Raw genomic sequence first — 13,200 nt, forward strand, 5'->3', positions numbered from 1 at the left:
ATATACCCACTTTTTGAGTTTATTTATTTCGGCAATTTCTACATCCAATATGGGGCTTGACCTCAGAACCCCAAGATCAAGAACTGCACACTCTACTGACTGAGCCAGCCTGGTGCCCCAGATCTACGTTATTTTAATAGGCAAAGATGTCCAGAAAAAAAAATTGGGGCACAAAAGCAAGATGCAAAACCATGTCTATATGCTGCCATTTGTTAGAAAAAAGGGGACAGATACATAGATATACACACTACTTACACACATATGTACAAATTTATACATATATACACATGAATATATTAAATCATATTTCTGGAAGGATACACAAAAATATGTTAGCTGTGTCTGTCTCTGGGCAAGGAGTTCCAGGTTCTGCGATGGGAGATTATTTTATTGTAAGATTCTGCATTTGGAAATTCTTTTGTTATCTGTATATATCAGTTTTTCAGTTGCAAAAACAGTTAATTGTTTAAAGAGGCAAGGGTCTAATGGAATAAATTGGGAATACAGGTGCAATAAAACAAGCAACATTGAGGGAAATCCTAATTTATGAGCTTTGCAGATTGAATATAAGGCACAAGATCTCCAATCCATGGAGGTTTCTCCCTTGTAGACAGACAAGCAACACATTTTAATTCATTTATTATGTGTAAAACTCCATGGGTATGTGCTATTATTGCCACCATCATCTCACAGGTGAAGCAGGCTAAGGTGAAGCCACTGAGCTGGCACAGCAGGTGGCTGAGCTGAGCCACACAGCCAGGTCTCCAGGACGCCAAGCCCGAAGCATGCACTTGGGTATCAACACAAACACTACCCTTGACCTCCACTGCCTGGCGAGGGCTGGGGCTCCGAGATCTCCCCATGACTTGATGTGGCTTCAACAAACTACAATTTCTATTTTAGTAAAACAGAAACTCACAAGGCTCTGGTTTAAATGAAACAATGACACTTGTGGCCCTGGATGCTATCTGTCTTCGTGAGTAGGACTCAGAAAATAAGTGGCTGATATAACAACTCCCTTGGTAAGACACTTTGCCATCCTGCATGCGAGCACTGACTTACTTCATGACAGCATGGAAGAACTGTTAATTTTAAAACGAGATAGTGAGGCTTCATTGATGTGCTAGCTCTGCTGAAGGGGCAAGAGTGAGGCGGCCCCAGTCCTCAGAGGCTAAGTTCAAGCTTCAGACACATCACCACAGCAAGCATGAGTCAAATCTGAAAACCAGCTTCAGATTCAAAATTTCATTGCACAACCTTATAGTGCTTGCAGTCACGTCTTTCAGGCTCACTCTTCTAGGTTTTTCCTCTGAAACATGACCCCGTTCTTAAACATTGCATTCGCAATCTGTAAGCTGCCTAAATAGCAAAAGTTCTATGACTTTGGAAGCTGAATTCTAGTCAGTTCTTGAACAGATTTTTCTGGCAGTTTCTTTCTTTATTATTATTATTTTTTTTTTTGGGCAGTTTCTCTAATTGAAAGTTCTGATTCCAAAGTTTTTCCAGCTACAGGTCTATAAACAAAGTACATGAAGGTCCACCAAGCATCTCTACCTACGTTTTCTTTTTATTCTGCTCCCTACTCCTTCACGGTCAATGTTTCTCTCGCCTCAGGTAATGGCTGGCTCTCCATGACTCCGCGTGGGAGGGACAGCTGTGTTTTCTGTCCCCAATGCTATTCACAATTCTCAAATATGGCTGTGCCTACGAGTGTTCAGTGAACTCTTTGAAAAATATATACCACATTCAAACAATCTTCTTGGAGAACAAACCTGGCAACAGGAAATGTCAACATCATTAATCATATATTAAGCTTCATTATAATTAAAACCTTGAAATAATTAGCTTCGGCTTCTTCTCCAAGTGGTAATTATAGACCATCAGCAAGTATCACACTCTCTCAAGTGTCTTCCTTTAAATATTAGATGTCAAAGATAAAAGATTATTTTAAAAATAATCTTTGAGATTTTAGGCATGGGCATATTAATGACACTTTCAGGGTGTCGGGCTATCAGATCTCCCATGATTCAAGAAATCTGCATTTTTATTTGACTCAGTGGTCAAACTAAGATGTGACTATGGGCTATTCCGTTTGAGAATAGAATGCAGAAGAACAAAAATATCTGTATTTAAAAGTCTGAGGACTTCTATTTTCCTTCATTTAAAATTAAGCATTTATCTTGCATTCCCATTTATTATTAGTTTGTTTATTCAGTGCTTGTTAGAAAAAAATTATATTAGATTATTCTATTATTTTAGCAGTTCTCCAGGTTTCTTCTAATTCATTTCCAAGTGATGGTCTTTAAGTACATATGTATAAACTTCCATCTCTCCTTTCATAATCATTAGTTAATTCCCCCAAGCAAGTTGCACCATGGAGGGATAATAAATTAATCTAGATAATACATACTATCTCAATGAGCAGTATTACTCCTATATTTTCTACTTGTGTTTACGTGGAAATCATTGTCCATTAAAAAAGAGTACCTGCTCAGTCTTGATGTCTGAGCTACTGTCTAAGATGCAAAAGAGAAAAACAGATGGGGTCCCAGGTTCTAAGGGGGTTTTTGATCTAGGGAAGGAGACAGTGGAGAGACAGAACTGCTGGTGACACCAACAGAAGGCCTAAGCTGCCATTACAGAAATGAAATGGTCTCATAGTTTTGGAAAACGGGCAAAGGAATTAAGAAATCAAAGCAGGTGGGGTACTCTATCCAGGTCCCTAGGAGAAGGTGGTTGCCCTGATGATGAGTAGAGGTTCAATACATAAAGCAAGTAACATGCAGTGAGCACCTGAGACCAAGCAGTGTTCTAGGTGCTCTACATTAACAATGTATTGGTAGAAAGAGCTGGGCCAGTTGGTAAACAAGGAGAAAGGATGAGAAAAGAAAGAAACCATGGCCCAAGATAGGGACTTGGGTATCACTTGATGAAAGGTGGAGGTAAAATATAAAGAATGGATTAGAAATTGCCAGGGGGAGAGTGGGAAAAGAGAAAGATTTGAATAACCCATATTAAGTACTGCCTCATCACAGAAGTGGGCAGTGCAAAGGGTATGAGCAGCTGAATACACAAATGATCAACAGCCAGACCATCTACCTAAGAACCAGGACTCTGCCCTGCAACCTGCAGCAACCTGACCAAGATGCCAACCTCTCACCTATGGCAAGAAGCCCAGAAGTCAGCCTGCTATAAGTCAGACCTGCAGAAAGGCAAGCCATTATCTCCAGTTACAACCCAGAACACCAAACAATAACTTCTGTAACCAAAATGGCCAGGACTTGATTAATAATGGAACAGCTTCCCTAATTTTTTTGCCTACAACTTAGGACCAACTGGGTCGAGCCATCATGCTCCCCCACCCAATCACACAGGATGCCCTGCTTTAAGTTAGCCCTCCTCTGGTGACTCAGTCAGTTGAGCGTCTGACTCTTGATTTTGGTTTAGGTCATGATCTTAGGATCCTGGGATGGAGTCCAGCATTGGGCTCCCCACTCAGTGTGGAGTCTGCTTGGGGATCTGCTCTCTCTCTCTCTCTCTCTCTCTCTCTCTCTCCCTCTGCTGTTCCCCCTGCTTATAACGCACATTTGCTCTCTCTTCCTCTCTCTCTCAAATAAATAAATCTTTTTTTTTTATTTATTTTTATTTTTTTTATTATTATTTATTTATGATAGTCACAGAGAGAGAGAGAGGCAGAGACACAGGCAGAGGGAGAAGCAGGCTCCATGCACCGGAAGCCCGATGTGGGACTCGATCCCGGGTCTCCAGGATCGCGCCCTGGGCCAAAGGCAGGCGCCAAACCGCTGCGCCACCCAGGGATCCCTCAAATAAATAAATCTTAAGAAAAAAAAGAGATTCAGTAAGAAATGGATACCAGCACCATAAAAGGAAGAACACATCAAGAAAATTAGAAAGGAACTAGGTTCATTTTTTGTCCATATGGACAAATTGGGAAAGGATGTAAAACAAAAGTTCTAGATCCAGTTTCTCCAGTTTCTTCTGCCTTTCATCATTTTTATTGGGTTGGTACATTGGATTCTATTTGTAGGAAATCTCTTTAGACAGTCAGAAAAGTGCTCAGATATCAAACACTGAAGGCAAAAACCAAATGGACCCTTCTAAATTTGGGAGCAACACTCATTTAAAAATATGGTTTAGTTTGTCAATATAAAGCATGACAGATCAAAATTAATACACATAAAGGGAAAAATTAGTAAGAAAAGGATGGAAAATGGATTACAAGGTCTTCATTTCTTTGGAGCAAAGTACAATAAAACTTCAAAGGGGCTGAAAACACCTGCGTGAACTCATGCCCCTTCATAAAAATAACAACAACCAACATTTACTGAGCATTTATTACATAACAGATGCTACTGTATGAAAGGCACTTACATTGACATATTTAGTACTTCCAGAAACCTTTCAAGTAAGACTTGTCTTTATTGTACAGATGAAAAAAAAGTAATACAATAAAAATCAAGAAACTTGCTCAAGATTGCAAATCTCCTAAGTGGTAAAGCCAGACTAGAACCAAGGTAATTTGGTCCCATGGCCCATGTTCTCGTGTCTATAAATATAAAAGGGAGGGAAAGGAAGAGGGATATTGCTCAGTCATAAAGGTAATTTAAAGAACCTTTCTTCTGGTTTCATTTTACCTACCACCAACACCCTTTTGGGAAAATCTAATGACACCCTAGAACTTAGATTCTGGTTTTTAATATAAATTCTTCATGAAAAGGATGCAGAACTCATTGGACAGTAGATAATAGCATGTCCCAAAGCAAGAAAATTCAAAACGGGGCCAAAACAGCTTGTTGTTGCCAGAAAGCAAGGCTGCTCGGAGAGATATCTGGAATGATGTCAAAAAATACAAAAGACAGATCCTACTGGTCAAGTAATGACAATTTGGGCATTAAAAGGGAAAACAATGATTAAAGCAAGTTGAGTCTGTGAAGATAGCTCTAAGGCTATGATACTCAAAGAGGAAAGACAAAACGCTAGGTTATTGCCAATGCACAGAGGTCTCTCAATACTGTATTCTAGAAATGTCATATATTAATGGACTAAATTACAGATGCCCTACACTGGAGCTGCAACTGGGTTATTAGTATAGATACATCTATAAAGATTGTTTACCATTTTAAATAGGAAAATAATGGATCAGAAGAAGAAATTCATAAAACAAAGTATATGAAAAATATAGAGAGGTCAATGGTTTTTTGTTGTTGTTGTTGTTTTGTTTTGTTTTTTGGAAAAAAGAGAGAGAGCGAGCATGGGGGGGGGAGCAGAGGAAGAGGAAAAAAGAGAATCCCAAGGTTCCATGCCCAGCATAGAGCCTGAAGCAGAGTTCAATCTCACTACCCTGAGATCAAGGCCTGAGCCAAGATCAAGAATTGGATACTTAACTGAGCCATCCAGGAGGCCCTAGAAGTTAGCTTTTTAATAGAAAAATTGAAAAATTAGAAAGCAGATAAGAAGTGGGTATGTGGAGAGGTGGTATATTACAAAGTGAGTCTGGCTCTTGCTATATACTTTCTGTAGTGGTCTAGTCCATCTTTATTGGTGCACCACTATGGTAATTTATACATTGGTTGACCCAGGCTCAAATATTTCATGGATCCCATTCTGTGCAGACCCAAGTCTATTCACTTTATTTATTTATTTTTTTAATTTTATTTTTTCACTTGAGAGAGAAAGAGCAAGCATGCACAAGCAGGCAGCAGGGGTAGAGGAAGATGGACAAGCAAACTCCCCACTGAGCAGGGAGCCTAATGTGGGCCTTGATCCCAGGACCCTGAGATCATGATCTGAGCCAAAGGCAGACACTTAACCAATTGAGCCACCTAGGTACCCCTCCCTATTCACTTTAGAATGAAGAAAGATCCCTGGGTTTAGGAACAGTGGGAATCATGTATGCAGACTTCACTGGTCTATTCCCTCAAGCTTCAGACCAAGTAGGCATAAGCTAAAATGTATATGCAGATTTGTAGGCAAGAGTAGGCCCAACCAGGACAGTAACCACATAGACATGGGACTGATTCAGAAAGGGAAGAGGCAAGTGTGAGGAGGTCCAGAAGCAGTGGCAGCCATATCTACTGTGACAGGATAAGTGGCAAGTGTCCATCAACATGATTAGAAGATAATGATGACCCACCTCAAATTTTATGGTTATGTAGTTGTTAAATGCTATTTTGCAGACATTAGCTGGCATATTGTTTATAGAAATTAGGCCTGAGGTGCAGGAGGAGCAGGGTGTGGACTGGTTCTATGTGTATTTATCAGAGAGGTATGATAAAAAGAAGCCCTCTTCCAGTAAGTGTGTAATGGTTCTCTACTACACAGGGCAATAACAACCCACAACAATGGATGAAAGGTGAGAGAGATACAAAACAAAACAGAGGCCTCTCATCTGAAAGGGTAGCCAGTGCACACGGAAGTAGGTGTTCTGCAGGAATAGCAGCTGGACATAAGTTCCAGTGTCCCTACTAGTCCCTGGGGATGTGATGTGTGGAAAACCACATAGTGCACTTACCTCTTACAAGAATAGTATAAAATGATAATCGGAGGCACCAGTGGATCATAAGATAGCCAAGCCACAGAACATATGTGATCTCCACTGGCAGGTTAAGCCATTCTTGACTATGCAGTGGTGCCCCCAAGCTCACTGAGATGCAGTTTGCAGCAGAAACTAGAAAATTTGCCCTTCACCCCCATAAGTAAGCCAAGACATGGAGGTTCATATTTATAGAGACTGAATCAGCAATTAAACACATGGGAAAATGATGGAAACTACCCTGAAATTTGGTACAAAGAGGCAAAGAAATAGGCCAAAGTCATTTACTGAGGTCAAAGATCTGGTTTCCTGCCATAACAAGTAAGGTCAGTTAAAAAGCATTTGGGAAGATAAGAGCAGTTGTTAATTCATAGATTCATGTGGAAAATTATGAAAATCAAGAGTGTCACTATCATTAGTACAGTATTTTAGAGGCAAAGTAACAAAAAGGGGGACATAAAACAATGTCAGAAAATATAAAGAAGACATTTTTTATACGGAAATACATTTTTTTAAGAAAGACATAAAAGTTTGGGAAACATTGAGTGGACAATATGATTCTGAGTATTAATCTATCAGAAGGTAGAAAGGCATCTTGGCTAGTTAGTAGAGTTAAGATGAATTAAAGCAGTGTACAGATGACACTTGAACAATGTGGGGGTTAGGGGCACTGAACTTTGTGCAGTCAAAATTCCACGTACAACTTTTGACCCCCCCAAAACTTAACTACTCCTAGCCTGCTGTTGAGCAGAAGCCTTACCAATAATGTCAACAGTGGATTAACACACATTTTGTATGTTCCATGTAATATTTATTGTATCCTTACAATAAAGTAAGCTAGAGAAAAGAAAATTTTATTAAGAAAATCATCAGGAAGAGAAAATACATTTACAGGACTGTACTGATTTTATAAAAAAAAAATCTGCATTAACGGTGGACCCATGCAGTTCGGACCCGCGTTGCTCAAGGGGGCAGCCGTACTTAGGAAAGGCTGCTGCGGATGAGATCTTGGGGAGAGGCTGTCAAAACAGCGAGAAGGAAATGCCCTGACGAGCTAGGATGTCACGCACTCTTCCAACTTTCAGGAGCAAGAAGAGCTGCAAACACAGAGGGAGCTTAATTACAAAGCAGCAAGATCTCAACAAAGGATGCAGTGTGCAGGCGGTGCTCTCACGACAATGCCACAGGAGAAAAGCCTAAAGAGGAAACCAGCAGCCAGGGAAATAAATGGTACTTGGAAGGGAAGCATCATGTGATCCTGTTAGTGCGGCCCTGGGCTAGAGCCTGGGGATCTCCGGGCCAGGATGAGGAGGAGGTCAGGAGAGGAAGAGGTGGACTTTTGTGCAGAGGAGCTAAGTTGCGACTGGCACGCTTCCTAGAGCTTCTGCAGGAGGCAGCGTCCCCCCAACCCGTTTGCCTCAGTGCCAGCGTACTCAGTGGGTGCATCTCCACATTGCCCCTCCTCTCTCACACTAGGGGCATCCCTGCTGTGTGTCTAGGAGGACCCAAGACTAAAGCACAGTGCAACTCCCTCTCCTCTGCAGGTTGTTCCAGTACTAGAGCAGCGAATGAGGATGGGGGTGGATAGAACCAGGAGTCAACCAGCGGAAGAACCAGCAGTGTGGTTGAGGCCAGAGATCCGAGGAGGCCAGTTAAGACTTGAAGATACTGCAGCCACCATCGTGGACACACTGGCCATGGTCTGGCAGAGGAGAAGAAGAAAATGAAAACAAAAGGGGTTGGTATAAGAAGAGGTTCAGGGAACTAGGAGATCAGATATGCGAATGGACAATGGTCAGACTGTGTCTATAAAAACCAGACTCTGCCCCACCAGCTGCGGCCACCTGACCAAGACACCAACCTCCCACCTACAATAACCAGCCTGGGAAGCCAGCCTGCGGAATATCTGGCTTATAGAAAGGCTATTTCTATTAACAATCCAAGACATCAATCATTAACTTCTGTAGCCTTGTGCTCCAAATGGCCATGACTTGATTATTAACTACCTGCTTCCCTAATTTTTGTTCCCACTTCCAACTCAGGACCAAGCGGAGAAAGCCAAACATGCACCTCTTAACCAAGAACAGAGGATGCCTCGATTCCAGAAGCTGGCCAGCCTCCAGCTTTCCCCTGCCAACAGCCCCCACAGGACACACCTGAAGGCTTCTCGTTTCCCCTCTAGAATGTACTCTGGGCCCTCTACTTGTCTTTGAGTCTCTGCCAGAAGTGATGGTGGCTGGCTGCTTTGCCATAGCCAGCCCTAAATAAACAGTATCTGTTCTCCTGTGGTTGTTTTCCCTTCACTTCCCCAGAACCACCGAGTACACTCAGGATAAAGCAGATTCAGGATAAGTGAGGATGCTGGAGGAACAGGAAGTTGGTTGTGAAGACGGAAGGGGATTTCTGACACGCTGGAAGGACGGGGAAAGGGTTTGTATTGACATATTGCTTGTGATGAGTTTCCTGCTGCTTTCTTAGGGGGTATGCAATTTACCAATAAAGCCCTGTGAGACAGATTTCTTTTAATCTACCACCTTTAAGAGAAACAAAATTAAAACAGCCTTCAAAATAGTGGGATCCATCTTTTTACAGTACCAGGCTACGCCCCCAAGTGCCCTCTGACATTGCCCCTGTGCTCCTAACCACAGCACCTTGTTGCCTCAACTATCTCTTATTAACTGTGCTGCAGGTCCTCCTTCAGTGCTGCCGTGCTCTGTAAACAGGTATGGAATGGGATAATGAAATGAATATCTTGTCCAAATTTACGGAGTTAGTAAGTAGTATAATGTAGTTTTGAATCCAGATCTTTCTGGTTTCAAATTCTATGGTCCTGCAGTCGCAGGAGGCTTACTTGGAAGTACAACAGTGAAATGGACATCAAATTTATTGACTTGGGGTGGTCAAAACAATAGGCTATAGTGTTGGGAAGTAAATTTTAGTTACTAAGCATGATGGCAAGGGATGGGGTGGACAGTCGGAGGTTGTCAGCCAGGGACAAGAGAAGGTGGGAGAGAGTCCCAGAATTAGCAGGTGATGTTGCCTATACCATGGAGTGATTGGACAATGTAAGAAAGTTCCAACAAGTTAAAATGAAAACTACCGGGAGCAGATGGTGGGCAGTGGGTTGTCTGACTGGAGAGTAGGGCTGGACTGGACACAAGGAATTACCACTACTCAACCTTCGTCCTGTGAGCTAGAGAGAGGAGACAGAGAAGAAGCTTCTCAGGAGGAGGTTGGAGGGGCTGAAGGCTCTGGAAAACATGGCTGTGTGGAGGGGGATCCTGGTAATCAGGCAGTGGTTCCAGCTACCCAGGGGAAAGGCAGCTGGGGAATGATGGGTCATTGGAAGAATATGTTCCAGGTTGAGAGAGAAGCAGTGAGTCATCAGGATTCAATTATTGATTGAGATGGAGAAATAAGCAGATGCACATTCTGGTATATGAGCTTGAAGTAAAAATCAGATTAAATTATAGCTTCTTCCAAGTGAAAAGAGGAATCGTTCTAAGGCTCCCTTTGTTTTTTTGTTGAAAACTACAAATACCTGCTAATGTGTGTTAAAAGGTCCTGCATATTTTGTCTTACGAAGTTGTTACCATTTGCCCTTTATAAACCTGCTTTCTAGGTGCTGGGGTTTCCCATTTCAAGAACTCAGCCAACTTCATGACAAAGTGGGCTGACAGGGGGCAGAGCCAATCCACAAAACAAGATGAGTCACTGGCCCCTTGTCCACGGATGTTTCTATCCCTCGTGTCATAGGATTCTCAGAAAGTACTGGTGCAGGAGTGTTCAGGAGGAAGATGGTGACAATCTATTATCGCCCTATTGCTTTACTTATAGTCTCAACACAATTTTTATCCCAAATTCAGTCTGGGAAGTAAATATAGGGACCTCTTTCAAACAAGTTAGAATAAATCTAAACTGTATGCTACTTTCTCTCTTATAATCTTTGTTCTGCATATAATACTGTTGTCTGGTAACTAGACCACAATGTTCCATTGGTTAACAAATAAACTTCAATTGTCTTTTCCAGACATTTTTTATGCCACCTATTCACCCTTCAAGGCAAAATCTCCAAGATAAAAACCCAGATACACGTTACCAAGTTATTGTTGATCCTAAGCTAGAAAAGAGGGGCACTCAGACTAATAATGCTTGCCCCAGGGACAAATTACAATTAAAATTCATTATCAGCTCTATTTCATAACTGTGGTAGTTGTGTGCTCTAACTTCATCTTTGCAGCAACATGTAATAAAAATAGACTTCTTATCTATCTTTCCCCTGCCTTGATGCTTTCCTGCACCCTCTCCATGACCTAAAAAAAAAAAAAAAAAAAAAAAAAAAAAAAAAAAAAGGAACAGCTCATGGAAGAGTTGGATAAGGAGATTTATGGGGATAAAACCATGCCCTGATGCCTCTGCCGGTCAGGAATGATCCCAAGGAAATGCTATGTAAGGTAACAACCAAAGAGACATAATACATAAATATAGTGTAACTATTTCTAGGTTAATAACAAACTATGTGCTACATTAAGATAGAGGAGGCACATGTCTTCTTAGAGACATGTTGATTTGTTTAATCCAGAATTTTAAGTTGGAATTTTTCCAGAGATGTATGCTTTTTTAACTTCCATTTGATACGACAACTAGCACAGTGTCCTCTGCCCATCTGGAGTGCTCATTTTCATCAATCTCATCATGGAAACAACCAAAACCTCATTGACAGGCAGACGGGTCTCCAGAAATGCAGACTGTACAAAATTTCATTCTGTCCACCATCCCCCTGTATAGAATGTGCCTAAATTGGAAAAAAACTGTCATTGAATGAAATCCTTATTCATTTTAATTCCCTTGGTCTAGAGAGTCACAGGGAGGTTAGATGATCAGTATACTCATGGTATTGTTCTACCATCTAGCCTTCTCTTTGGCTTTTCTGCCCGCCCCCTAAAAGAGAAGTTTTGTTTGTTACCTCTTACCGACATTTATTTTGACAATTTTTTTCTGAGAGTCCATCTTCATCCTCTCCCATGATGTCCACAGCAGAAAATATCAATGCAACGAGAATGGCAAAGCAGCACACCAGGGCGAAGATCACAATGCATTTCTGCTGGGACTGTCAAGAGAAAGAAGGAAAAGAAAAGTAAGAAGCAGCTTTTACTTAGAAACCTCAGATGTGACAGCTTTTCAAAATCCTCTAGGAAACAATTACTTTCATCACTGCTAGTGAAGAGCTGCCCTCTGGGTGAAATCCTGAAGCTCATTCCTCAACATAGCCTTCAACCCCCCACTAAGTATGTTAGAACTTGCTCAATAATGCAAGTGCTACATCGAGACTCCTGAACGAGTTCACTCTTCCTCTTTCTCATCAAAAGCAGTCCAGGAGATCTGGAGATCTTCTACAAGATCTACAAAGAGCACTACAAAGTCTGTTAGTGCAAATTAAAAAAGAAACACAGAGGGCTCAATAATGATTCTCTGTCCTCTGTTATTATCACCATCTTCCATGCACTCAAACTCTGTATCTTCTTGATTTTCCCACCTCATCTTGCTCTAAGACCTGTATTATGATGGCTTTAGGAGAGATGCCCCTGGCAGGTGAGGATGAGTTCCACACTTTGATCAGAAATTAGGTCTATCAGATGCCAGCCTCTTGGGCATTTAACTGACATCATCCATTTCAAAACCACTGAACACAATAATAACCAACATTCATACTTTCAATATAATTTTCACTTAGAAACACAAGCCAAAGTTCCAGCCACTTATGTCCTTATCTTTAGGACCAAGTGTTGTATTTTAAGACTTCCCTGTCTCCAGGGGTTCATGACCACAGATGGCAGAAGATGGAGTCATGGTCACTGGCAGCAGCCATTGCCACCAAAACAAATAATTTTGTTCTATTTATTAGATAAATCTGCATGGGGAAAAGAAGAGAAAGAATAATTTTTAATTTTAATTTTTAAAAGTGTTTCTCAAGGTTTTAGGAATTATTTACAGGAGGGGAAAGAGTGATCATTGACCATATGGCCAGGAGTAATTCCCTTAGTGATGAGATACGTACATGCACACACACACACACACACACACACACACACACACACACTTCAGAGCTTTGTTGAAACCAGCTGACTTTGTTTCTCCTACCACCTCCCTTCCCTTCCCTTTATCTCTACAGACACATAGTCTCCAGAGAACCAAGGAACCTCCCCGGCTCAGGGTCCAGTCTATCCAGGGAAAGCTTCAGATGACAAATTCTAGAGAAAGGTGTTGTGGAAATAAAGGTGCTCCCATGACTATGAGTTCAAATTGTTGCTTCTTTCTAGAGGCTTTGTTTTCTGACTTTGCTGAGGTATCTCCAGAAAAGCTTGCTCTAAATCCCTTCCTACCTGTAACTGTGTCCTTCTCTTACTCTAAACTCAGGGAGGAAGTGGGGGAAACCCCGAGAGAGACACAACCATTGTTCTTTACCTGTAGGACCCCAGTATCTTTAAGGCATGGGTATGTTTTATTCTTTCCATCCCAAGCAACCTGCATGGGACCTGACAAATGGATGGTGCCCAAGAAATAATGACTGTGTAAGCAAAGTGAATGAATGAAATGAAAATCATAAGCATGTGGAGTGACATGAAGGTTTTTCGAGACTCAGGTAT

General features: G+C 41.5%; 1 protein-coding gene across 1 annotated transcript in view; it reads right to left on the reverse strand.

The window, feature by feature from the left end:
• Positions 1-13,200, reverse strand: part of PLD5 (phospholipase D family member 5) — a 406,589-nt gene that overhangs the window by 245,752 nt on the left and 147,637 nt on the right. Inside the window, exon 2 of the mRNA XM_055323505.1 lies at positions 11,527-11,663. Coding sequence (XP_055179480.1) covers positions 11,527-11,663 — 137 coding nt within the window. The remainder of the gene's footprint in view (positions 1-11,526; positions 11,664-13,200) is intronic.

Source organism: Nyctereutes procyonoides, unplaced genomic scaffold, assembly GCF_905146905.1.
Source record: "Nyctereutes procyonoides isolate TBG_1078 unplaced genomic scaffold, NYPRO_anot_genome, whole genome shotgun sequence".
Taxonomy (NCBI): Eukaryota; Metazoa; Chordata; class Mammalia; order Carnivora; family Canidae; genus Nyctereutes; species Nyctereutes procyonoides.